Here is a 27,599-nt window from a genome sequence, read left to right on the forward strand (position 1 = left end):
ATTAGCCTAATTACTTTGTGGGGAAAAGGTAGCTATTTCCTAAGATATGATTAAAGTGCCACCACTAAACAGAATTGTAATGGTTCAGACTCAAAATTTTTAAAAGTTCAGCAAATACTTTTTAAACGATACTTCCTTCTTTTTTTTTCCCAAGCAGACAAACAAGAAAGAAAACAGAGATGACATTATTTCCTATACCAGTGGAAAACATTGTTAGGGCTGGGCAGACAAGAGAAACTTTCTGACATTCTCCTGATTCCATTCTGGAAGCTGATTTGCTGGAGTGATATTTGGCAGAGGTGCAGAGGGTCTTAAACATAACTTGGCATGTCTCCCTCTGTCTCTTTAAAGTTAGTCTTTCCCAATCTGGCACTCTTCCGATATGTGTGATTACAATTCACATAGCATGACCTTTTGCTGTGCTGGTGAGGAATTATGAGAGCTATAAATCAACAAAACTGGAAGACACCAGATTGAGAAAGGCTACTCACATGTGACCTAAAAGGACAGTTTATAGAACACCAATTTATAATTTGCAAATATAAACATCTGCGATCAAAGGCAATTAATATTGTCATGCCAAAATGTAGAGGTTTCTCCACCCCACCTTATCCTACTTTAAAGTATGTGTATACAATCTGAGACAATTAAAAGGTGGCTTGCTAAAAGCCTTATGCCTCATCTGTTGGATTATGGCTCTCGAATGTGGCCTTAACATTGCCTTAATACTTCAAACTGGTAAATACCCTCCTCTTTTACTTGTTGGGTTAAAGAAGAGAGTTCCAGAAAACTATGGAAAAATACTAGAACCAAAGCTTTTACCGGAAAGAAAGATGTAGTAAGAAGAGGAAGTAGAAATTGAGAAATAACGAGAAAGGCAAAAATAGGATGCATAACTGATTCTGTCTTGCTCTCTCTTTTCTCCCCTCACTCCTGGAAAGGCAGTATCTGTTTAGTTTTGCGTCTAAATTTAAACCTTGATTGCTTTGTCTCCCTAAACACCCGCTCTCCCCACCCTCCCTTCCTCTCCTCCCCCAGCTCCCCCCCCCCCCACAGCCTTTACAGCAGGCCACATAGGACTCTTGACAGTTTCTAAGCTAAGCTGGAACTTGGATTTTTACACTCCCAAGCAGTGTGTTCTTATACTTTTCTTCTTTTTCTTTCCCTGCCTGATCAGAAGCTTTGAACAAATAGAGGAAATAAGGAGAAAATAAAACAACGGGATGGGGGAAGAAATACTTCCCAAGACCATCCCACACCTGCACAACAGAGAGGTAAACATATTTTATTTTTTGCTTTCTCCCTTATTTAGCTCTGTGATGTTTTGGAACTTTAAAATAAACATAGTTAAACCTTAAACAGCCCAGCTAACCAAGTCTATCAAGCTTGTACCTCAACTGTTTACTCATTAACGGGCAATAGTGTTAATGTGAGGAATTAAATACCATTTTTGTCCTTCTCAGAGAATTTTGCACTTGAACCAGGTTAATTTTACTTGACTCAAAGCATCTGTGTGTCTTCATAAGAAAGTTCATATTTAAGGCCAATGTTAAATAACTGACATTTGGTTTGTCTATTTATGTTTTACTTGAAACTAACTATAATATATTGGGACAGAATTTGGAAATTCAGTTTTAATAGTTAACATATTCACAAAAGCTATTGCTCAGGTTGAAGTTTCCTTCTCTGATTCAAATGTTATCTTTTGTATTCTTAGTCCTCATATCATTGTTCTCAATTTCTTATCATCTTTTCTTGGTTCATACATGCAGTTCTTCTACTTCATATTACCTCACAAACGCACAAATCCAACATGTCATAAAAACAGCGGTAGTCAAGTTTTTTCTTATTTGAATTGTGTAGATATATAGATTCCAGGAAAAAGGTTGTAGCTCTGTACTTGTTATATTAAAAACACATTCTCACTTACAAGAACTTTAGTAATTGCAATGTAGAAAAAGTTTAATGCATTGCAATTCTATCAATAGGACTTAATAATTTTTACGGATAGCATTCGCCAGTATCATATCAATGCAATCTTTTAAACGGATAGCTTGGTATTAAATAATTTGAGAATTGATAATCTACTGAGTAGGACATAAAAACATGTCCATGAAAATTTGAAAAGAACACACAAAAATCATGTTCTTGTTTTCATATTTCAAGGCAGGAGGAAGAACATATTAGATCTTTATAGGTCCACATATGTCCAAACGTGCCTGCTGACAACTGATTGGGTACTTTACTTGTGAAGTGATTAATAGCTGGGCTGATTTGCTATTTATTAAATCTGTTGTTTAGATCTGTTATATATTTGAAAGGACTCATCTACTTTTTAGCTAGCATTCTCATGATTTTAAAAAAGTGGGAAAGTAAAGATACATATGCTTATCTCACTCCTTGTTATTCAGTTAATTTGTAAAATAACTTTAAAAAGCTAATGTGTTCCTTGATTTATTTAGTGGGAAAGGCTGTAATGTTTACAAATAATATTTCAGGATTGAGATTATCAAAATTAGATATTATTTAAGGAGAAAATAGTTGTAAATCAAATTACATACTGAACCCTTGGATTTTGGTTTCTATTTGACCTTTTGACCAAAGAATTGACCAATTCTTTGCTAGGTTTACACATAATAATAAATCATAATTTACTTGTTTGCTTTTTGCTATGTGTGATTAGTAAAACTGTCATTCTGGCTTAGTGTTGTATATAAACCAAGTCATGATGGCCTGTTCAACAAAACACGATTTTAAAAATTCTGGTTTCAGATTATGTGTGAACTCAGACCTTATCAGCCCTTATTTGTTAAGATAGCGTTATTTGTGTTATTCATTCATGTCATGAATCATGTCTAGATTAGTGTTTTTTGTAAGTATTCATGAAAAGAAAAAAAAAGAATTTTGTTCAGTGTTTGTATAAGCCAAAATATTTCTGAATGTCTACTTTCAAAATTCTGATGTTTTCATAAATTTGAAGGCAGATTGGATCAGAAGATTTATCAATTTAATCTTTAAAAAGATTAATTTCCTGTTTAGAGAATCACATGCAGAAACCAGCTAGCATAGCTTATAAATATCTGTGGGCTTTGTCAGAATGTTTCTTGCCTTTTTACTGTCCTGTGGTAAAGTTATCTGGAAAAAAAAAAGTAGAGAACTCAAGATAGGTAAAAATTAATCAAGAAGAATTGATCCATAATTTAAATTTAAACTAGTGTAATTGTCACATGTCCATACAAAGTAACAAGAATATGCCATCACAATGCAAGCTCTGCCCCTTTTGTATGTGTATAATGAAGAATGCCTCTGGAGTGACATTTTTCACACTTCACAATGTTGGTTCCTCCAGAGAACATGGGATGATAACAGCTAAGCAGCTAGGTATGTTAGACTCTGAACTTGTACAGGAAACACCATGGTTAGACTCAAGATAGAATTTCGGAACTTCTTTCTCTAGGAACCATTCCCCAATTTTTAAGATTGCTATGCCAATCTTCTAGAATTTGAAGGGCATAATAGATCTTTGTGGTGATGTGGTTATGAAGTAGTGGAAGTTTGAATCAGGTGACAGACATAAACTACAGTTAGTCCTCAACTTAGGACCATAGTTGAGCCCATAATTTATGTTGCTAAGTGAGAAACTTGTTAAGTGAGTTTTGCCCCATTTTATGACTTTTTTTCATTTTAAATTCATTTTATGAATTTAGTAATTTTTCCTTCATGTTGTAGAACAATCTTTGAATTTTAATTATGCTGCACTAAAGATAACATTGTGGGTATCTCAAAGAATTGAGGATACTCATTCCAAACAAGTTGAAGTTTAATGTTTACAACAGCTGTTGCCTGCTGTAGAAGGAAGGAAATCGGCAATATTGTTTGTCTGGTGGAATAGAAATTGATATAGTTCCAAGATCTGGATATTTCTAATTTCAGTCATTATTAGAGTTGTGTGAACCATTTGGAGAAGTGTTTCACAAACCTACTAAAGTAGTTCCCAGGGAGCCTAAGGAAGCACATATCCCCTTAAAAAGCAAGACAGTTATTTTAAAGGCTTCCCATATTGTCTGAAATTGTCACCAAAGCAAAACTGGCAATTAAATCTCCTTATCCGAACGGACGTGATGGCTCAGTGGCTAAGATGCTGAACTTGTCAATCGAAAGGTCAGCAGTTCAAATCCCTAGTGCTGCGTAATGGGATGAGCTCCCATTACTTGTCCCAGCTTCTGCCAACCTAGCAGTTCAAAAGCACGTAAAAAATGCAAGTAGAAAAATAGGGACCACCTTTGGTGGAAAGGTAACAGCGTTCCATGCGCCCTTGGCATTTAGTCATACTGGCCACGTGACCACGAAGACGTCTTAGGACAGCGTTGGCTTTTCGGCTTTGAAACACTCCCTAGAGTCTGGAACGACTAGCACATATGTGCGAGGGGAACCTTTACCTTTACCTATCCGAATTACAAGGGAAAGGAAAAGGAGGTATGTGTCTTTGGAAGACAAAAAGCAAACATAACAAAATACATCTCAGTTTTATGCCTCTTAATTTAGTCTGGGCCACTGTGTGGAAATTGAAAGGCATTTTCTCTGAAATTGAAATATTAAATGAGTTGTCATTAGCCACTTTGACCCTTTAAAGGTAGAATTCCATTCTATATGTAAAATTCTGAATCAATGTGGGATAATTATTATTACAGTGACACATTATGGTTGGAATCACATAGTATATTAAACCATGGTTTATTTTACTATTTATTAAATACTGTTGTTCATCTGATATCCTAAAATGATAAATCATAGTTAACAGATTGCAATCCTGTGACAAATTCCAAAACACTAAGCAAATCAAACAAAGCAGATTTTGTTTAATGAGATAAATGAACACTATCAGTCAAGATAGCAAGCTCCTCATTTGACAAAAGCTGATTGTATGACAGTAGGCCACGATCTATCAATTGATCCTACTTTTTACACCCACACACCCTACTGTATATACTGATATATATATTACGGATATAGATTTATAACTCATGGATCAAGCAGATATAGTACGTTGAGGAATGTAATTGAAATCATCCGTAAACCATTTGATCTTCCTGAGAATGCCCCAAAGTATTGTTCATCTAATATTTCTCAGTTACCTTTGCCCATCCTTAGCATTGTTATTCAGCTCTGAATGGAACTTTTGCTTAAGAAAGTATCCACAAGATTGCAGCTTTTATAGACTCTTTCAAAAGGAGATATAGATCTATCAACAGAATGAGACGACTTCCTCCCTCCCTTTCCCATACTAGTTGGTGTGTGGGTGTGTGATTGTGCCAGATCCCAGATTCCTTCTGTTCCGGTTTATTTGAAGCAGAGAGAAGGCAGGATCTGATGTGATTCCATGTGGCTGGCACTGGTGCAGTGGAATGCAGGAAAGGAGTTCAGATCCATTCCTTTTGGAGGAGCCTTTATCTATTGCTTAATATAGTTTCTTTTAGTATAGGTAGCTTTATTCTTAGCAAGGTTCTTAGCAAGCTTAAGAACCTTTTTTTCATACTATTTCCATCATTAGTATTTATTTCCAGATGTTGTATGGTTTCAAGTACAGAGGAAATATGAGAAAAACATATTACTTAGATCTAAATATTATTAATGTAAAGGCACATTACTGTGTATGCTACTAGTTACTAAAAAACATACAGTAGAACAGATTCCCATTGTCATTCAGGAAATGCTATAGATATAGATATCTGAGAAAAGAAGTGCTGTATATGATTTATTGCCTTGCTTCCTGCCAGGATTAAAATTGCACATTTTTTGTCATCATTAAACAAAAAACAAAAATAAAATCCTATATGCTCCAAATAGCATTTACTTCACTATGAAATAAATTCTGTTTGGAGCATACAGGTTTTTATTTTTGGTTTTTAAAGGGTAACAAAAGATGTGCAAGTTTAACATTGGTTACTGTTCAAAACTTTTATAGGAACTGCTGCAGAAGCCATGTATGTTAAATCACATAGTAGTCCAATGATGACAATCTGAATGCCAAGACTCAGTACTGCTTAAGAAAGCACCAAAGTTACCAATGGTGCTTTATTGTAGAAGCATTATTTTTGTCAAAGTGATTAACCAGTGATTAACCAGTTTCAAAGACCATAGCATGACTTTTATCAATTATTAAATGGTTCACATGTCTTTTAAATCAGCTTCACCCAGGAAAAGGAAAGAAAACAGCTTCTAAGTGCTCTAAAATTCTTTAAATTGTAATTCTTAAAAAGCAACGCATTGTCCATGAGCAAGATGTTTTATGAATTGTGATGTTTTAATCTGTTTTACAAAACCACGGTACATATTCTATGATAGTTAATGAATACTTTAGAACATGGGTCCCCAACCCGCAGTCCATGGACGAGCATTGGGCCGTGGCGTGCCAGTGTTGGAAGAAATATCCTTCTGGGTTCAGTTCCAAGTGCGGAAAAAAACACTGGAAACATGGAGACTGTTTGGAAAGATGTTTAATGATGGACAGGATCACGTGGCTTGAGTTCCTGAGCAGAAAAGGGCAGAGACGCTGAGAGTGCCTTGGTTTTATGCCCTCTCTGGGCCCCACCCCAGAGCCACCTGTTCCTGTGTAAGAAATGCTCTCTGATTGGTAGTCAGACTCCCAGGGGGCGGAGGTCTTAGCTAACTTGGTAGGCTGTGTCTCCCAGGCTTGGTTGAGCCTTGACTGGGTGATGCAATCTCCCCAGGTACTATGTGGCGAGTTCTGTTGCTAGATGGGTAGAGGGCTAATCCTATCTTTGTTATGTAGAATGGACTGACTCAGGCCTTAATGGCTCATTAACAAAAGTGAGGGGGTGAATTTCTGTCTCCCTTTTTGGGGAAATATTCTACCCTTTTAATATTTCCTAAAATATTTCATTCTTCTAGGAGAGGGGTGAATGCTACCTTCCTTCACCAGAAACTGGGCCATGCAAACAAGCGAAGCCCCAGCACATGAAACCACACCTCTTCCAGTTCACAGAGAAATATGTCTCCATGGAACTGGTCCCTGGTGCCCAAAAGGTTGGGGACTGCTGCTATATAACCTAGAAAAATACATAGCTTCAACCTAGATTAATCATTTTATTAGCAGATACTTGAATTGACACGTTTAAAACAAAAGGATAACCTGGAGTTCATAGAATATATATTCATAGAAGGTTATGAATCTTCTGGGCAACATCTTGCTACTGTGTAATAAAACCATTATTGGAATTTCTTACTGGAAAAAATAAATGCATTAAGAAAAACAGTTTCCTATTATATATACATATATTTGTATATATACAATTATCATGTATAAGTTCAGTGTTGGTAATAGAGTTGGGGAGGATTCACTATATCCTGATATTCATCATAGCTTTGCTCTGGCTTTGGCCATCTGGATCCAGAAAAAGGCAACATGAAATCAAGCCATTTTAACAATGGGGCTGTGTCTAATCAGTTTTGAAGTGCAATAAATAAGTAAACAAAGAAATAGTAGCATTTACAATCCAATTAAACTTGGCCCTCTTTTCCATCATCATGGACAAACCATTTATTTAGAAGATGCCAAACTTTAGTGGATACTTTAGTCTCTTGCTAAAGAAAGTACATTTGTTAGATGTTACCTGCTCATTGTAAAATAGCACACAGCATTTTCCAATGTACTCTAATAATATGAATAATCAAATGCATCATTTCAGATTACCAAGTAATAATTGTCTAACAAGCAACACATTCATGAACCTAACAAAAATATCTTGGACATTACAGGGTTCAAAAAAGAAATACATTAGCCTTCTTGAGGGTGTGGAATTTTTTCTTTGGTTTTTGTGCTTTCAAGTCAATGTTGACTCCTAGCAACTGCCTGAACAAGTCCCTACAATTTTCTTGGCAAGGTTTCAGAAATGGTTTCCCATTGCATCCTTCCTAGGAGCAAGAGAGACTGGCCTAAGGTCACTCAGCTAGTTTCACACTTAGGTGGGACTAGAAGGCACGATTTCCCAGTTTCCACCTGGTGCCTTAATCACCACATTATAACTTTGGTTTTTTTTTCCATATATTCTGCTTGCAAGTAAATTAACGGTAAGCTAAAATTGTTGTCAGATTGAAGCTTGACTCCTAGTAACTACTTGGATACTGTACAATCATTGCCAACAGCAAGAAGTGTTTTGCAATTGAATTTTATGATTTCCTGGTCTAGCTTCCAGCCCTAGGATTCACTGATGGTCTCCCAAAGACTTACTTAACTTTCAAGTCCAGCTATCTATTGACAACATTGTAACTTGCCAGTTTCTATTTGCCAATTCAAAAAAGTAGAAAAAGACTCAGCCTTTTCTAAGGCATTTTCTCTAAACATTAGCAATGAACACTTTACTAATGAAACTCTTTGAGTGCCGAAGATTATTGGGTGGTTAATGAATGTCATTTCCCCATTCCTCTTTAATTCCCTTTTGAATTCCAGTTGAAAATACAAGAAACCCCTCAACAATGCTGTTCTGTCAGATGATATTTTGGGATACTTATGGAAAATATTCTCTGAATATTTATTGAATATCACATTGCCAACTATTGACAACAGCTTTAGAAGTTTTGGTGGTGGTCTTCATCAGTTGTATTTAGAGATGTCATAGACTAAACTTACATCTTTCCACATGTGATGTAATGATGTTTACATAATTCAAAGTATTTCTCTTGGATCTTGGCTATCTTAAATGTCTGTGCATAAATAATGCTAGCTGGCTGTTGAATTGCCATTTAATAACTGTGATAAACTTACCAATATATCTGATACTTATTTATTGTTTCTGAATTTTATTTTCAGACTTCAATCTTGTAATGTTTAGAAAAATCAGCTTCTGAAATTTATTTTTATTTCTTGGAACATTGCAGTGAACTTTGACTGAGGGTACTTTATATTTATTGTGCTATGCAGCAGGTGCCATGCCTTTTTTGGCAGGGTGCCAATCAAGCTTTGCAACCATGCTGACTTTCACCTTGGCTATTGGGAAACATAGCTGTTGACTTCAACATAGCTATAGATTCTTTTTTTCACTGTGGAGCACTTGCCTTTTCCTCCTTTTCCTTCTTATTCATCCATTAACATTGTCTTCTTACTTATCTAGTAAATTGGAAGAACGCAAGCTTCAATATTTTATTTTCTACTTTTACATTTTATTTGTAGGAGGTTCTGTTTGAAGAAGCTGCAAATATGAGTCAAAATGGATATTAATATGTGCTGTTAAACGAATTCTTTCCGGTCAACCATGTTGAGCAACATACGTTGCAGAACACAAGGTTGCACATTTTAAGAGAAGATTGTTTTCACTCCCTTCTGCTTAAAGATAGTCCTGGAAAAATGGTGTTTGTAGATATTCTGTCTCTGTGTTCCTTTTACATCTCTCTTCTGTAGACACATGGGGGTGGGTGGAGTGGAGGTTGCATTTAAAAATGGGAAGAAAGGTTGGCATAGGAAAATAGTATCTTGCTGGTCATAAATTGAAAGATTTAAAAATGGCCGGGATATTAGGGTGAGTCCAGTGGAGCAGCTCACTTCTCCAGTCATCCCATGCAAACAGAGTCTCATAACTTTTTTTAACACTCGTAGGTTATATTGGATCTGGAATTAAATGATGTGAGAATGTTTTTGCTCTACTGCCTTAGTCTGTTTAAAAGTATTCTAGTGACAGGCAAAGGATATTCATCTGAAGTGACCTATATAGTTTACTAATAAACCACAGTTGTCTCTATGTTATATAAGAACCAGTGGTGGGATTCAGCCAGTTCGCACCATTTCGGGAAAACCGGTTGTTAACTTTCTGAGCAGTTTGGTGAACTGGTTGTTGGAAGAAATCATTAGGACAGAGAACCAGTTGTTAAATTATTTGAATCCCACCACTGATAAGAACGCCTTAATTTGCCAGGAGAGGTACAGTGCAGTGGTGAAATGCAGTCGGTTCTATCCAGCTCGGGCGAACCGATAGTGCCTGCAGTGGGAGGCTCCACCACCAGCCCAGACGTCATCACATCCTGTTTTTGATACTCTGTACATGCGCAGAAGGTACTGTGCATGTGCAGAGGTCTCGTGCATGCATTCCCATTTGCGAACCGGTAGCAAAAGTAAGTGGATTTCACCCCTGGTACAGTGGTAGTTAGAGAAATTTTCTATTGTAGCAAACTATATAATTATTTGGAAATATGTCCTCTCAAAAATAACTCTTATTAAGGCAAATTATTACTAAGTTTTTTGGGGGGTTTTTGGCTTCCAAGAATAGCAGGGGTCTGAACTGGCAAGTTCAAAACTCGTGGGAGAAAGCAGGGGCAAATCTCAGATATAAGTGTTTCTTTCTAGCCAGAACTATTTTAGTTCTATGAGTGTGCTTTATATATATAAATATATATAAAATATAAATATATTTATATAATATATAACTTTGGAAAAAGTGCAGAGAAGACCAATTAAGATGATTAAAGGCCTGGAGACTAAAACGGATGAAGAACAGTTGCAGGAATTGACTATGGCTACTAGTCTAGAGAAAAGAAGAAGTAGGGATGACAGGATAGCAGTATTCCAATATTTGAGGGGCTGCCAAACAAGAAAGGGTCAACTTATTTTCCAAAGCACAAATAGGCAAGATAAGAAACAATGGATGAAAACTAATCAAGGAGAGAAACATTAGAAACTTCCTAACAGTGGGAGTCGAAAGCATGTAAAAATGCAAGTAAAAAAATAGGGACCACTTTGATGGGAAGGTAACAGCGTTCTGTGTGCCTTTGGCGTTTAGTCATGCCGGCCACATGACCATGGAGACGTCTTTGGACAGCGTTGGCTCTTTGGCCTTGAAATGGAGATGAGCACCCCCCCTAGAGTCGGGAACGACTAGCATATATGTGCAAGGGGAACCTTTACCTTTACCTTTACCAGTGGGAACAATTAACCAGTGGAACAGCTTGCCTTCAGAAGTCGTGGGTGCTTCATCACTGGAGGTTTTTAAGAAAAGATTGGACAGCCACTTGTCTGAAATGGTATAGGGTCTCCTGCTTGAGCAGGGGGTTGGACTAGAAGAACTCCAAGGTCCCTTCCAACTCTATTCTAATTACTATTGCTAATTCTCTCTCCCAAACATCAGCGATTCTACATATTTGAATTTATGTTGTATGCAGCTTTCAAGAAGCACATTATTCCTTCTAAACTAATTCAGATTTAGCCTTCACTCAAATGTATCCTCATGAGAAAAATTCTAACTGCGACTGGACATTTCCCTGGCCAAGTTCTATTTATGAATTTGTAGTTGTCACAGGAACTCTTGACACAGTGTAATGCTATTCTACCCAGCCAAACAAAGAGATTACAGAAGCAAGGGGAGAAGAAATTCAATGGAAAGCTTTTTCTCAACAAGAAATATTGTTAACTATTCAAATGGTAATAGATTGTTGGTGTTCAACTGAAAAAAAAGTGGTCAATTGTTTTTATCTTTGTGGCTTCCTGCAGTTCACAGATGTTTCCTGTAAATTGTTTGAGAGAAGCTGTGCAAGGCAGTCTCGCATTTGCTTTGTTTGTTGCCAGAGCAAATTTTGTCTCTCACAACACTGTGCTTTTCTTTCAGGTAGAAAATCACCATCAATTTATGCCCATGTTAAAATAGTAGTTTTCATTTTCCCAGTTTGGTTATTGCACCTTGTTTCTACAAGAATTGCAAGCAGATAATGCTACACAGTTCTTAGAAAGAAAATTTGATATAAGAATTCCTAAAATCTCATGACTAGTATTAATATAATAGTGAAAGAACACTGTCTCTAAAAAAGAGCTGCCATATTGAATTTCATTCATCGCAGGCAAATGAATTTATGGAATATTCTTGAATAGGGATTGATTATGTTCCTATTAAGCCCATAATTGTCCTTCGGCAAGAAGACGCTTGCTTACCTACACCCTCAGTCATTCTAAGAAGGCATTGATTCCTGTCACATATTGCCTTTCTAATCACTGAATCAAGATCAATTTTAACCTAAACATTGTCAATTTACAGATAATAAAAAATACAAACCTTTAGGTAACAACTATTATCAGCTTTAAGAGCAGGAATCTCTTAAGTTGTTACAATTAAAGTAAATGTCGTCCACAGGGCCGAATTTAGATGAAAAGAGGCCCTAGGCTATTCCCCTTATGAGGCCCTTTCACCTATAGTGAAAGTGTAATTTTAATTTTGCTAACAATTTGAATGTAGGCCCCTCTTGATCTTGAGGCCTTAGGCTGAAGCCTAGTTAGCCTATAGGAAAATCTGGCCCTGGTCGTCCATACTGTTTCTTATTTCACCTCTTCAAGAGAGAACTATAGGGAACACAAAGAAAGTTCCCCGCTCTTTTAACTTCAGATATTTATAGCTACTTCTTAAAACCAGTAGAAGGCTTATAGCAGATGTAATATCAATATAATTCTGTAGATTTTATTAGACTGCCCAGCGCCATAATATAGCAGGGCAAGAGACAAAAATAAAGCAAGTTGCAAAAAAAAAAAAAAGTTGCTCATTGGAAAAAAGATTAGTGTAGCTAGAACTGCAGCCATTTGTTTACTTATCTCTTAGCATGTGTTGTTTCTTGAGCAAGAGGCCTAGCTTGCTCCCATGCTTTCAATCAGAACAGACATTGTGGAATTTCCTTCTATGGAAATAATCAACAGGCCAAAACAAGCTTCACACACCCACTTCCTGAGTAATTTCTGCTGTGTTTGACTCCATACTTCAACTTGTGAAGAAAAAAGCAGTCTGAATACAGGCTCTGATAATTCACTGTCTTCCTTCTGTGCAGGGCTGATTCTTTGATATACCATCAACTTATTTGCTTCTTCCTTTTAATTATAAGAGCACTTTCTTCTTTAAACTGAAATCATATATTTGAGAACAATGATGTGTTCTTTTTTCTATTTCTTCACATTTGGTAAAATATCTTACTTATTTTAGACAGATCCTAAGAGATCTGATAAGAACAATTTAATTTCATCTCCTGCCTGAAATCACAGATGCAACTGGATCAGGGGTGAAATCCAGCAGGTTCTGTAGAACCGGTAGCGGAAATTTTGAGTAGTTCGGAGAACCAGCAAATACCACCTCTGGCTGGCCCCAGAGTGGGGTGGGAATGGACATTTTGCAATATTCTTCCCCCTGGAATGGGGTGGGAATGGGGATTTTGCAATATCCTTCACCTGCCACACCCACCAAGCCACACCCCAAGCCACACCACACCCACCAAGCCACACCCACAGAACCGGTAGTAAAAAAATTTGGATTTCACCACTGAACTGGATGAACCATTTCTTCTGTAATAGTAATAATTGTTGTTGTTGTAAATTAAGTGTAAGAAGAACCATTACTATGATTATCAGCATGGGTGGACTTACATTATGATGCTAATTGGTTGTTATAGCAAAGGGTGAGCAGTTGTTTGTTCATCTCTAATATTAGACATTATAATACAATTATGATAATTTAAACCTATTCTGTATGGTTCTTAAGCTAGCTCTTTAAGCATCAGTCCAGAAAAGAGACATGGATCGCCAGAAAGAGCAAAATTGCACGGAGTTGCATAACATTTCAAACGACACATGTACAGGCTTAGAAACATTGGCTGTAGTTTAGATATATCTCACCATAGTGGGAACATTACATCAAGAGGGCATGCTCAGTATGTCTTCTGGACGCAAAGAGTTGCTGTGCAATTGAAATCGTCCTTAACATTTGTCTTTCAACTGGCCTTGGAACAGGCAAGTCTTCAAATGAAGGACATGTTCAATAGTTGTGACTCCTAGTGTCCTTTCTAGAACCATAGTGTAATGAGGCAGTGATGATTTGCACAATTATCGTGACTACTATCATAGAAACCTGTCATGAACAATGTAAGGGGGGAAGTTAATGCACAATGTATTTTCTGCAGTGTTGTGGTAGCCCTTGGAGTGCTCAGAACTACTTCCCTTCCCTAACCAAATTGAGAAAATAGCTGCTCGGATATTTTAAAAGAGATACAAAGTAACATGTAGAACTAAGACTTCCAAAACAATGTACAACAAAAATATATAATTTCTCTAACCTTTTGAAGTACACACACACAATAATCTACAAAATGAAAGAAACTACAATAATATATTCATAAAAATACCTCTAAATAAAGTAATTACTGCTATCATTAAAAGAAAGGCAAATGTTTGCTAAGTGAAATTTAAAAACATCAGATTACATTTTACACTGCTTCAAGGACATAAAACTCTATTTAAATACAGTTTTCCCCTCCTCCCAAAAATCCATAGAGTTGTGTGGATTATTCAGTATTATTCTTGTGATGTTTCTGTCAGGGAACAGAAAAATAATACAAGAAAGGTGGCCACTTTGCTAAAAATATCATTCTGGGTTTGCAATGCATACAATAAATATTAATGTGAATTGTCTGAATATAGCTTAAGTCTGTACCCAAAATACATCCACTTAAGTTATATTTCAGATCAATACAGCCTTACAATTGGTGTAGAATACTCAGCAATTCATTATAATTACTCCATTTTATTCATTAAAGATACTGTTGTTTAATGAAAGAAATAAAATGCTACTTTCAGCCTTATGTGTTTATTGCTTTCAAATTATATTGACAGCCTGATATCCTTGAAAATAAATAAATATAACAGTACTTTATTTCTCACAGGCATTCAGCCCATTCTCATGACCATGAGAGCTATTGTTACACCCTAATACTCCCTGGGTAGAACACTGCATGTCTCTTCTGTATGTAGAGTTTCTATGCATACTGAGTCCCCTTATATTTATTTCAGCATGTGGAATTATCATACTCAGAAATCAACTTTATTTACATAGTCTTACTTACAATGTATTGTTATAGTAATGACAATGAATTTGTACTTGGATTTCACTCAATTTCTTTTTACTTTCCTACATTTACTTATCTTATTCTTCAGTTTGTCTGAAATATGTATCAAAATGTTATATTCCCCTCAGTGGACGGGGAATATATTCTACTATTTCCAAGTGACTCTTAAATAGCTTGGAAGAGACCTCATAATGTTAGAATGAGGTATCAAAAGTATATGCAGCATTGAGACAGCCAAATGTTTGCTTGGGTCCAGAATACTATAATAGTTATTTGTTTTCCCAATGATTTAATTCTCTCTTGCTGAATTATTTGTGAATAAGGACAGAATGCTTGTTCTCCCTTCCCACCCCTCTTGCTGCTTCTTTCCAAATGTTGTAGAGGCATAATTTATTTTTTTCCCCCAAACTATGAAATTTGGAGATATAATTTGTGCATCTGTAGCTGCCAGTCCTTTACATGATCTAATCTAAACTTAAAACGTTTCTTATCTGTGTCCAATGCAATGAAGGACAAATCTTTTCTTGTTCATTGAGAACAATATGTGCAGAAATAAATGTTAGGAGGGAAACAGAGCTTCCTTGAAAGAGAAATATTGGCAGGTAGAAGCTGTTTAACTCTTCTTTGTCTTGCCAGTAGTAGTGCAATCAAAGAATAACAGAATAATAATAATAGAATTCTTTATTGGCCAAGTGTGATTGGACACACAAGGAATTTGTCTTGGTGCATACGCTCTCAGTGTACATAAAATAAAAGATATATTCGTCAAGAATCATAAAGTACAATACTTAATAATAGTCATAGGGAAACAGACAATATAAATCTTAAGGATACCAGCAACAAGGTTACAGTCATACAGTCATAAATGGGAGGAGATGGGTGATAGGAACAATGAGAAGGAGGATATAAGGGATGAAGACTGTGGCTCCACTTAGTAAACAGAACTGGCAGAAGGTTCTGTGAATGCAGCAATAAGTGGAGAAATAGATTTTATAATCAAAAGTGGCGAAATAAGTGAAGAAATACATTTTGTAGTAAAAAACAGTTGCCTCAACCTGGCTACTTATTCTAGTGGCCACAAACTAAAATTATTCAGTTATACTGCAGCCTCCTGTTCTTTCCCGTATATAACAGTAATTAATTTACCCTACAAAACAATTTAAATACTATTTAAATGTGTGGTATCCTGGTATTCTGATAATTTTATCTTTTGGACTACTGATCAAAGAAGACCATGAGATTGCTAGCATGACTAGAGTTATGGGATACCATGGAGAGAATTGTGGATTTAACTAGCAGTCCTCCTACCTTTCCTTTGCATAATCTGACTCTGCTTTGAAATTATCAAATTATATTGGTTCCCCACCTACTTCTCAGTCTAATATTAACATATTAAAGCATTATATATTAAATAAAAATCTGCTCATAGTTTTTCCCCAACTAAAGATCTTTTCCAAAAGCTCTGCTGAAGAGACTTGCAACATTTTTTACCATTCTCCTAAAGAATAGAAGGGATAATCTGACTTCAAGAGGTATTCCAGAAGGAGTGGCCCACCACTAAGAAGGTTGTGTTCCAGATCCCAACCAACAGCATATTGTCCTGACTAGACTATGTGCAAAGGCAGATTTTATTTGGAGAAAGCAGTCTCAATTGTTCCTTCAGGGAAAATGAACACCACCCCAAACAATAGATGGTATATCCACAGAACTAGAAAGTTTCTGTTCCAATAACAACTCTTCTGTTATGCACAGTTCAGACTTTATAACTATGACTACTTCACAGGTTTTTGTCTTCTTAGTCCTGTATGTGATAGCAACTACACCTCCTACTAACTTTCATTACCTGAATCCTTTCCATAATGACGATCTCCCAGCCACTTATTTCTTTTTCTCAACTTGTTCCTCTTTTTATACCTAATTCTCTTTCCATCTACTAGTATTCAACTCAGCTAAATGTCTGAGCAGTCCAAATACAGTCCAAAGTGTCTTCTTTGTTTTTTTTTTCCAGCGTCTACTTTCAAATAAATCCATTTTTCCTCTAAAAATAGTATCAACAGCAACAACAATGCTATTATCTTGCCAACCAAATTTACTGTAACAGGAATGGAATGAGCTAGTAAGTAGATTTCAGGTAAAAAAAAATGTAATTTAAACCAATATTCATGCCGGTTGCATTTATACGAGATATTAGAAAGAATTTCCTAACATATTTATTATTCCTTAAAATAGTAAAAGATTTGAATATATTATTTCTTAAAATGTTCAAGTAGTAAAACAAAACTTGAGATAATTTGGTCATCAAGATAAGTGCTGCATAGTTTTAACAATAACTTTTACCAACTTTTTACTTATTTCTTAGACTGAGAAACATTTTATTTCTGGTTTTCTTCAGGACAAACCATCAGAGATCAAGATGGTGGTGGAAAAGCCCACAACTTCATCTGTGGCCCAACTAGCAGGAAAATTTCAAGAGCAATCATCAGTTTCTGGAAAGGAGGTAGGGATAATGCAACTACAAAGGGAAGTTCAATTTGCATATTGGGGCAACCCTCCAACTTCGTGTATATCAGAGGTGGGTTTCAGCAGGTTCTGACCAGTTCTGGAGAACTGGTAGCGGAAATTTTGAGTAGTTCGGAGAACCGGTAGTAAAAATTCTGACTGGCCCTGCCCCCATTTATTCTCTATCTCCCAAGTCCCAACTGATTGGGAGGAAATGGGGATTTTGCAGTAACCTTCCCCTGGATTGGGGTAGGAATGGACATTTTACAGTTTCCTTCCCCGGTAGTAAAAAAATTTGAAACCCACCACTGATGTATATATTCAGATTTGAGCATTCCTTAAAGAACCAATATTACATATGTTTTTTTTTTCATATCTATCTCTTTTCTCTTTATTTTTCATACATTTTCCTCTATTTTTAGGTCCCAGCTCCTAAACCAGTACGCAGAAAACCACCTTGTTCTCTTCCCCTCCACACAAATAAGATGGAGCTAGGACAGAATGGTGAGCTAGTAAGTATCAATATTTTAAGGAAACTGAATTGTACTTCTTTTACTGTATAAGACATGTTAATAAGAACTCTAAAACTGAAAAGATGCAATTGCTGTAGAGGTGTTTGGAATGGTACAAGGTAGTGATTTCCTTACATCATGGAGCATGATTCTATCTCACGAAGCTCTGTTAATACAGAGTTCTTGCTTGCCTCCTGATGTGAAACAGCTGACAACTATGTTTTGTAAATATGCCTTCATGTTACTAAAAGAAACCGCCCTATTGGTTAGGGTAGTTCCAGGAAGAATTGGGCTTCCAGCAGATGCATAATCCATGTAGACAAAAACAGGCATCGCTATTCATTTGCCATATATGATTATTAGGGTGATCATATATATGGTTAAAATAAGCATCAACCTCTTTAGATAATATTACATGTTTCTAGTTGAACATGGATATAAAATCCAAAAGCGAATATCTCCAAAATAAAGCTTACATCTTCCTGAACAAAGCAGATATGAGTACATAGATATCTTTAAAAAATTACTACGTTGGATCATGAGAGTAAGATGTTTGATAGTAGGACAGGCAAGACAAAAGCACTGAATTCCCATGAAATAGACAATTTCTTTGTGGATGATAGGAAGAGTTGAAGCAAATAGAGGTTAGGGCTATTGACCAAAGTAAGAAATCTCACCTGTTTTTCCTCTTTCTGATACCACATTCTCTCTCTTTTCTTCTCATAATTCCTCTCTAAACAACCTGTTTCCTGTGGCTTGAGGTATATCAAGAAAGAGGCAGATATTTCTTATGGAGATATAAATTTGTCACGAGTTTTTTTCTTCAATACTTCATGTTTCCCATGTCTGCTTTTTATTCCACATATACACTATATACTCATTATGCTATTCTGTTTCAGGGTAAACAATGTAGGTTTGCATTCTCTCTTCATACATTTCCTTTTTTGGGATTAATAATAGTCTTCCAATTGCCATGTGCAGATACAGTCTACACACATACAGTACATTAGGAAGTCACATAGCCATATTAACCTTAAATATTTTATCATTTCTCCACTTGCATCATTTATATCTTATCATTTTCAGTAATCTGAAAATGCATCTCTTACTTGCTTTCCATTCATTCTTTTTATTAGATTGCAACAATTATACTACCCACTTTAATTTCATTTTTGATATACAAACCTATAAAATATTCCTTGCAACATTTCTTCATTTCAAATAATCTCAAATCATATCACATTTATTTTTAATAATATATAAACTCTTGGTGACTCCTTGTTTAGCCTTTTCTTTATGTCTACTTTCCATTAATTCTGCTGGGAGATTAATCTAGTTTCTACTAGATTACTTTAGTAACTCCATTACATTGTATTAAATGATGGGTATATCAATATGTGGCAGCAGTGTTAGTAATGGCTCAGAACCAATCTAGGTACTCTCCAAATATGTGGATGTCAATTTCTAGAATCCATAAGTCCCCCATGGCCACTGCTGAGAAACATAGTAGGTTTTTTTTTTTTAAATTTCATTTATATGCCGCCCTTCTCCGGAGACTCAGGGCGGCTTACAATGCGCTAAGCAATAGCCTTCATCCTTTTGTATATTTATACAAAGTCAGCTTATTGCCCCCACAACTGGGTCCTCAATTTACCTACCTTAGAAAGGATGGAAGGCTGAGTCAACCTTCAGCCTGGCGAGATTCAAACCTGCAGTAATTGCAGGCAGCTGGTCTTAATAACAGGGTGCTTTAGACCACTGTACTACCAAAGCTCTTGGTATCTTGGTAGTTGCAATCTAAACATCTGAAGAATGCTATAATTGCAGAAGGTTGTTGTGATTTAAGTAGTATATTTCTAATCAGTGACCCTGTCATCTGAATAACATCACACCTGTCCACAGTGGCAGCACTAGTAACCAGATGTTGCATTAGAAATTATAGTCAGGGAATAAGCTTTGCATTACCATTTATTTATTTTATCAATTTCAAACACCAACTCAAAGGTTTATAATTAAAAAGTAAGGACATTCCAATAAAAGAACAAGAATGCATATGAGGCTTAAAGACAGGCATAAAAACAAATTCCCCATCCAGAAGGGGCTTCACCATCAACCTCTTCCAAGACCTCATTTCATCCCAGATGAAAAGTCAATAAAAATTGGAGAATGGTAGCCTAGCAATGGTGGCAATAGGAATTTTCATCCTTTTAAGTTAGTTACTTCTCTAATTTCTGAATCCCTTCAATTTATCTTCATTGTGAGGTCAGATGTCTAGCAAGAATATGACAGTACTGCTCCTGATAAAACCCTACAATCCTAATACCATCTATTGCATCATCATCATCATCATCATCATCATCATCATCATCATCATCATCATCTTTATATCTAACATATACATATCTTTCTTTTGTGGAATATAGTCCTTTCCAAGGAGGGTTCTTCAAGGATACTTGTATTAATACTTGTATTTTCCTAGAGACTTTTTTTTTTGGATTTGATTTATATGCCGCCCTTCTCCGGAGACTCAGGGCAGCTTACAATGAGTTTAGCAATAGCCTTGATACTTTTGTATATTTATACAAAGTCAGCTTATTGCCCCCACAATCTGGGTCCTCATTTTACCTACCTTAGAAAGGATGGAAGACTGAGTCAACCTTGAGCCTGGTGAGATTTGAACTTGCAGTAATTGCAGGCAGCTGATGTTAATAACAGTGCTTTAGTCTGCTGCGCCACCAGGGCTCTTCCTTTTTATACTTAATAATAAAGAAAATTTAATAATTAAAAATGAATCAACTAAACACCAAAGATTTTTGGAACGTAACAAAAGGTGGCTCTTTCAACCAACTCTGTTTCTTATTTCTCCTTTTACAGAAACCATCCCCAAATGTTTCTCGTCCTATAAGGGTAAAGCCCAAAAGTTCTCCTCTCATTGAAAAAATGCAGGTAAGATCTGATTTCATCATTGCTCCTCTGCTAATGTTTTAAAAATGTTACTAGTTAAAACATTTAGAATTTCTAGTTGCTGATGTCATGCAGGGAAAAAATCCAAAAGCTGTAAAGACAGAACTATAGTAACAATATGGAATGTAAGAAGCATGAACACAGGAAAGCTCAACATAGTGAAAATGAAATACATTAACTACATATTGACATCTTAGGCATCAACAAATTGAAATGGAGTGAAATTTCAGAATATCATAATGCTGACTACTAATTGGGACAAAAAAAATCCATAGAAAGACTATGGAAATAATATAGTCAGATACAGAATAATATCAATTAGACTTCCTGGACAGCTCTTTAATAAAATGGTTATTCAGATTTAACTCCAACCATTGAGGCAGAAAAGAGGATTGATGAGTTTTATGGTTAAATTCAACATGAAATCATCAGCTGGAAAAGTAAGAAGGAAAAATGTAGTTCCAATGGTGGGATTCAAAATTTTTTACTACTGGTTCTGTGGGCGTGGCTTGGTGGGCATGGCATGGCTTGGTGGACATGGCTTAGTCAGCGTGGCAGGAGAAGGATACTGTAAAATCTCCATTCCCTCCCCACTCAGGGAGTGGAAGGTTACTGCAAAATCCCCATTTCCTCCGATCAGATGGGACTCTGGAGGCAGAGAATAGATGGGTCCAAGGCCAGTCAGAGGTGGTATTTACAGGTTCTCCAAACTACTCAAAATTTCTGCTACTCATTCTCCAGAACTGGTCAGAATCTGCTGAATACCACCTCTGTGTAGTTCAACTTCAAATTGATTTTTAAAGGATGCCAGTGAAGGAGTATACTGAAATTCTATACAGTACGAATGCCCATATTCAACATGGTGAGACAGACTAGCTCCAAGTTAGTGGAAAAGTGAGAAAAAATTATATATTCTCTGTGCATTTGTTCAGCTATGTGCTGAGAGAAGCTAATCAAGTTTCTATCCAATAATTGGATTGGTTGGAATTAGAAACAATTATTGGATGGAAACAAATCAAGGACAGAAGCAAACTAAGGAGAAAATTCCTAACAGTGGGAACAATCAACCAGTGGAACAAATTGCCTTTGGAAGTTGTGGGTGCCCCATCATTGGAGGCTTTTAAGAAGTTACTCGAAAGCCATTTGTTAGAATTAGTATAGATATCCTGCTTGAGCAGGGGATTGGAGTAGATGACCTCCAAAGTCCCTTCCAACTCTGTTACGTTATGCTGTCACAATTTATATTAGGACTGTCTCACATTACTGGAAATAGAAAATTTAAGACAATCTTGAATATAAAGAATTAAATCTGTTGATATTATGGACATGTTCACCCTTTCTTTGATATCAAGCCACTGTTGATATATTTTCTTGGCTGAGATGCTAGAAAATCTATAAGGCTTGAGCCAACATACAAGAATAGTGTCTACATTCAGCTGTTTTGGAAAGGCAGCTATTCTCCACCTCTGCTCTTCCCCAAACTATTTGTTGACATAGTCACCATTAGATACATAGGATGGTGAAACAGATATCTTAAGCACAAGAGCTCCCTCTTGTGATTATAATATTACAATAGCAGTGATTTCCAAAAGACTGCCTGCTAATACTAGAAATCATATATGAAAAAATTAGCAAGATATTTAAAGGTATTTCTAATTTAATAGGATCCAAAAATTCATTCTGATTTGGATTGTGAATGAGGACAAGTTCATTGGGAGCATCAATAAAGCATTACCATGTGCAATAAATAATAAAACCTTTATTTTCACAGCTATATTTAGACCTGGTACCTTCCAAAGTACCATTTTTGATTTCTTTTTTTCCCATTTCCAATTTTCCCATCCAAAAACCAGTGTTTTGTACTCACTGGGACTCCTCATCCCTAAATGGTCTATCTTCATAAAATCATGGAAAGCTTTGAAGAGACCTTGGAGACCAATCCCCTGCCCTCTGCAGAATCCACCATTATAGCATCTGTGACAAACGGTCATTCAGCCTCTCTTTAAACACACCCAGAAATGAACACCTCTACTTCTCAACACATTCTGATTTCATTGTTTAATAGCAGTTAACAATAGGATATGCTTCCTGATGTCCAATTGAAGTTTATTTCCTCTGTAATTTCAGCCCATTGTTTATTGTCCTGTCTTCTGAAAAATTCTGAGCTATTCTGCCTTATCTTCTAATTTCTCTTGAATATGACACTATATGTCTGCTTATATTACCTAAGATTGCTTTTTCTTTTGGGGGAGTTGTACCATATTCTTGGCTCATGTTTACCTTGTGCTTCCCCAAAATAATAAGATCCCTTTTTACAGGTGCCATTGCCAATATGGTCTCCCCATACTATATTTCACATGTATTAATTTTTATGCTGAAAAAAGGCTTTGTATTTATTTCATTGAAATTAATCTTGCTAGATTTTGCCATTGTTATTGTTTATCAGGTTCCTCCTGAATCATGATACTTTCCCTGTTTACCCTGCCATGTGTGACATTTGCAAGTTTAATAATCATATTCTCTAAACATCATTTAAATTATCTATAAATATGCTAAATACCACAGAGCCTTTGATATTTCTTCCAGTTTGACATTAAGATACTGATGTTCTTGTTGACTGTGATCATTCAATTAGTTCTATCATCTAATCATAGTCTAGTCCAGGGGTGAAATCTACTTCCTTCCCTACCGGTTTGGAAGTGCTTGCTCCGCTCGCGCGTGTGCCATCATCACATCCAATTTTTGACCCTCTGGGCATGTGCAGAATTCTTTGCGCATGCGCAGAGTGTTAAAACCCAGAAGTAATGACGTCTGGGCGAGTGGGAGGAGCCTTGCGCTGCTGCCGCTACCATTTCACCGAACTACGCGTCACATGCACTACCAGCTCACGCGAGCTGGACAGAACCGGCAGGAGTTCACCTCTGGTCTAGTCCAGGGATGTCAAATTCACAGCATCACAGCGGCATCACATGATGTATAGGGACTTTTTCCCGCTTTGCTAAACCGGACATGGGCGTGACCAGTGCGTGATGCCTCCGGCCCATCTCACAGCCCTGGTCTAGTCAATTCCAATTTTTATTACCTTCTCTCCTAGAAACTCATGAGAGACTTATTAAATTGCTGAACTCAGAGTTAACCTGTGAACAACTAATAACTGGTCATTCTATTTTAAAAAATCATGGTTTTGCATGACTTGTCCTTGATAAACACATGTTAGCATTATTCTCTAAATGCTCACAAGTCAACTGTTTGATAATGTGTTTCAGAGGTTTGCCTAGGTCTTTTTGACTCTTGTGTAAAGATATAAAATACATTCATGTTTCTCAAGTCCTCTGATGCTCTGTTTGTCCTCCATATTGTCAAGAATTTATAGATGAAGCTCCAAAATAATACCTACAAGATTCTTCAAGATTCTTAGATGTAATCAGTATGGGTCCTGGAGAGCTAAACTCATTTATTATAATTAGGTGGCTATATTTAAAACTTACTACAAGCCATTTTGTGTGTCAGTTGTTCCACTTAATGTCAGGTATGCCTCCTTTCAGTACTCAAGAAAGAAAAACCCCAACTCCATTTTCATAGAGAAAGGTACTTTTACTGAGTATGAACTGAATGCAACCAAAGAAAAGCAAGGTCTGAGACAATAGGCGCGAAAATCACATATAGAAAACATCCTTAAAACCCTCCCCCCAATGGTCCAGTCAGGATTATCCAATCCACATCCCCCCAAGGGATCATGTGGGGTGCAGCTTCTGATGGCTCCATCCTTCTGGTATGCCAGGACAGTTGACCTTGACTGGTTATCAGCACGCTTCCCAGCTGCAGAGAAACGCTGAGGAAAACTTTCTCCAATTTACTCTACCAGCTCACTTCCCCCGTCCCAATATCCAGACAGATCCCCCCTCCCCCCATTTCAATTGCAGCCGTAGCAAGCAAGCAATATAAAAGTGGAGGCTGACACTTAGATCCATTTAAACATAGTTCTCCTTTGCACAGAAAATTGAAGTAAAGTCAGAAATGTCAAGTTCTAAGTCTTTCCAAAGTTTGCTACAATCCTATTTCCCCAAGCAGTAGCCCTTCCCCTTCCCCTTCTTTTTTCTTGGCAAACTAATCTTTTAGCATCCCTTGCAAACCTAAGTTCCTTTTTGACTTTCTTTACACAGATAATAACTGCTTACTGGTATGCCTGCTTAGTTCAATTGCCATTTTGTAAACATATCCCTTTAAACTCTCAGCTCCATCAAAATTCACTATGTATTCACAATTATTTCATAAATTATCTCCTATTTTTTTTTCTCACTTTAGAATGGTGGTAACTGTATATCCAGTATCTTATTTTTTTAGAAATTTCTAACTCTCCTGTAAAATCTAAAAGAAGGATAGATTGTCATGAAAAAATGTAGTTACTAAGACTCAACAATAATTTGATGTTACATAATCACTCAATCAACTCTCCTGCATTTTCTTTGACTTGAGAATTTTTGTCTGTGGGATTCTATTAAGCACTTGGAAAAGTTTATTAAAACTGAATATTCTAACATCTGATATGTATGTACAATTCTGTTCTGTCCCAATTTCTCTTTTTGTAGTATCTTAAAGCAAAGGTAATATGATATGTTCCCACTGCTTTTACCTCTTCAGCCAGCAGTTTTTTATTTATTAGAATCAGAAGAGCCAAATCTCCTGTTTCTCCTTTAAGAAACACATGAGAGACAAGAAACAAAATCAGGAAGACAACTAATGACTTTTGGAAACTGTATAGTCTTGGCTGAGTTGGTTTTCTAACAGATGTCTTCATAGTTGAAGCCTGAATGTTTTTTAATCTGCATTGTCCAGATCTCTTGCCTGGTTTTGCTGGTTAAAATAATGCTATAGTAAAATGCTTCCTCCCCGCCCCTTTTTTTTTTGTATTCTTACCTATGCTTTCAATTAGACATTCATATTCAAACTCTGGGATCTTAAAACACGTGTGTACTTTCTTCACATATAATGCCAATCCTTCATGTGGCATATTATAGTAAATAACATTCTATTTGTTAATCATTGTATTTCACTCATGCACTCTATCATGCCAGAATCCATCCATCCATCCATCCATCCTTCCTTCCTTCCTTCCTTCCTTCCTTCCTTCCTTCCTTCCTTCCTTCTCATAAACTGCCTATCTCAAATGCATGATTCTGGTTGACTAACAAATATTAAAAGAAAGATAAAATATTATAACAAAGTAATAAATAATATGTACAGCAGCCAAGATGAATTTAACACAACATGATTAGTTAATTAACACAACCCTGATTGTTCTCTGTGCAATTGTTAAGAAACAACTGGAAAGTTTAGTTTATCTAACCAGACCTAATATATCAGATGCCTCTGTGTCTCACATACTCCTCCCAGTTGAATTTCCAGGACTTGGGGTTGCACTATTTTTAGAGATTTTTTCTCCTTCCTCTAAAGGACTCAGTTTAAAGCTCTCTGAATCTGCTTTGCATGGCATCTTCTAAAAACAATTTTCTCAATTCTTGTGAGATGCAGCCTACCTTTTGCAGTAATTGTTTATTTTGGAAATACAACTCATTATCTTGTAATCCAAATAGTTCTTATTGGACCATCTGTGTTGTTAGTTGTTCATTCCAGTATTCTTCTGTCCTCCCAAGTCATATCCTTCAACAGGAATGAGTGAAAAAATACCATCTCTTTCATTTTCCTGTTCCTTCATAATCCTTTGTTGCCCCTCCATTGCCTGTTTAACTGTGTAATTTGTTCCCATGTGAATCAACAAAAAGGAATGTGTCAACAGGTGTTCAACCTTTGAAAGCCTTTCATCACATCCTAAATGTGTGCCCTAGGAAGGCAGCACGTTTTTCTGAGTGCATTATTCAGCCAACAGATTGTGCCTTTGAAGCAAGGAGTCTCCCATCATCACCCCACACTACTTCCCGTTCTTCAGGACAGAGGCAGAATCCTTCCCCTTGGGCAGACAATATTGTCTTCTCCCTTAGTCCCTGAGGTCTGGCTGTTGCTATTTCTCCAACAATATGAATAGGGATAAAGATTATGGAATTGCAATTTATTTTGAAGCTCTAGAGAATAAGAAGTCTTTTTGATAGGTTTGGGTGTTTGTGTCATGTTCCTCCATTTCTCTGGCCTCTTTATCGACTCTTCTCCTATATTACAGGAGGCTTCTTGGTAACACTGCCCATGTACAAGTGCTTCTTGTCTCTGTTCCAAAAATGCCGAGGGTTCTCCCATCATAATTTGTTATTAATTTGGGGATGAGCGAGGGTTACTGTCCTCTTGTGTGGATATTATAGTTTTTACCTCACAACTGTATTTGGTCAATATCTATATATGAGGGATCCATCACAATGTTATATCAGATTGCCCTGTCATATGAACTATTGGTAGAAGGGACTCTTTCCCTTCCAGACCTCTTTGATCAATTATATCTCTCATCCTCAAGCTGCTGCCCCCACTCAAGTTCCACTTAGGCCTGCATTCAAAAGAGGACATTGCAAAACAGCTTCTTTTTTTGTAAGGCTTACACAGCTGCTTTGAAAGCTATTATGGATATAGGACAATATAGGTGTTATGTAAATGTGTTTTTGGAAGCTTCTCTTTACAATGTTTTGAATAGTATTATATCCAGTATTCTTGTCTGTTAATAGAACATCTTCTCAGAATCTTGGTTTATGTTTTCTTTGGTTTTTGTGTATGTTATTTTATTTATTAGGAGAGGGGGTTGTTTTT

General features: G+C 36.5%; 1 protein-coding gene across 3 annotated transcripts in view; it reads left to right on the forward strand.

The window, feature by feature from the left end:
• The first annotated feature begins 667 nt into the window (after positions 1–667).
• RCSD1 (RCSD domain containing 1) overlaps positions 668–27,599 on the forward strand; it is a 30,664-nt gene continuing 3,732 nt past the window's right edge. The window contains exons 1-5 of one of the 3 annotated variants that reach the window (XM_070943726.1): positions 668–738; positions 1,178–1,274; positions 17,270–17,374; positions 17,799–17,888; positions 20,763–20,834. In XM_070943726.1, coding sequence (XP_070799827.1) covers positions 1,224–1,274; positions 17,270–17,374; positions 17,799–17,888; positions 20,763–20,834 — 318 coding nt within the window. In that variant the 5' untranslated portion in view covers positions 668–738; positions 1,178–1,223. Of the gene's footprint in view, positions 739–1,089; positions 1,275–16,927; positions 16,994–17,269; positions 17,375–17,798; positions 17,889–20,762; positions 20,835–27,599 lie in introns of those variants that run through there. The other 2 variants (XM_070943725.1, XM_070943727.1) reach the window with 2 other exon arrangements.

The sequence above is a fragment of the Pituophis catenifer genome, unplaced genomic scaffold (assembly GCF_029215685.1).
Source record: "Pituophis catenifer annectens isolate HBS135680 unplaced genomic scaffold, rPitCat1.0.hap2 SCAF_4, whole genome shotgun sequence".
NCBI classification, from domain to species: Eukaryota; Metazoa; Chordata; class Lepidosauria; order Squamata; family Colubridae; genus Pituophis; species Pituophis catenifer.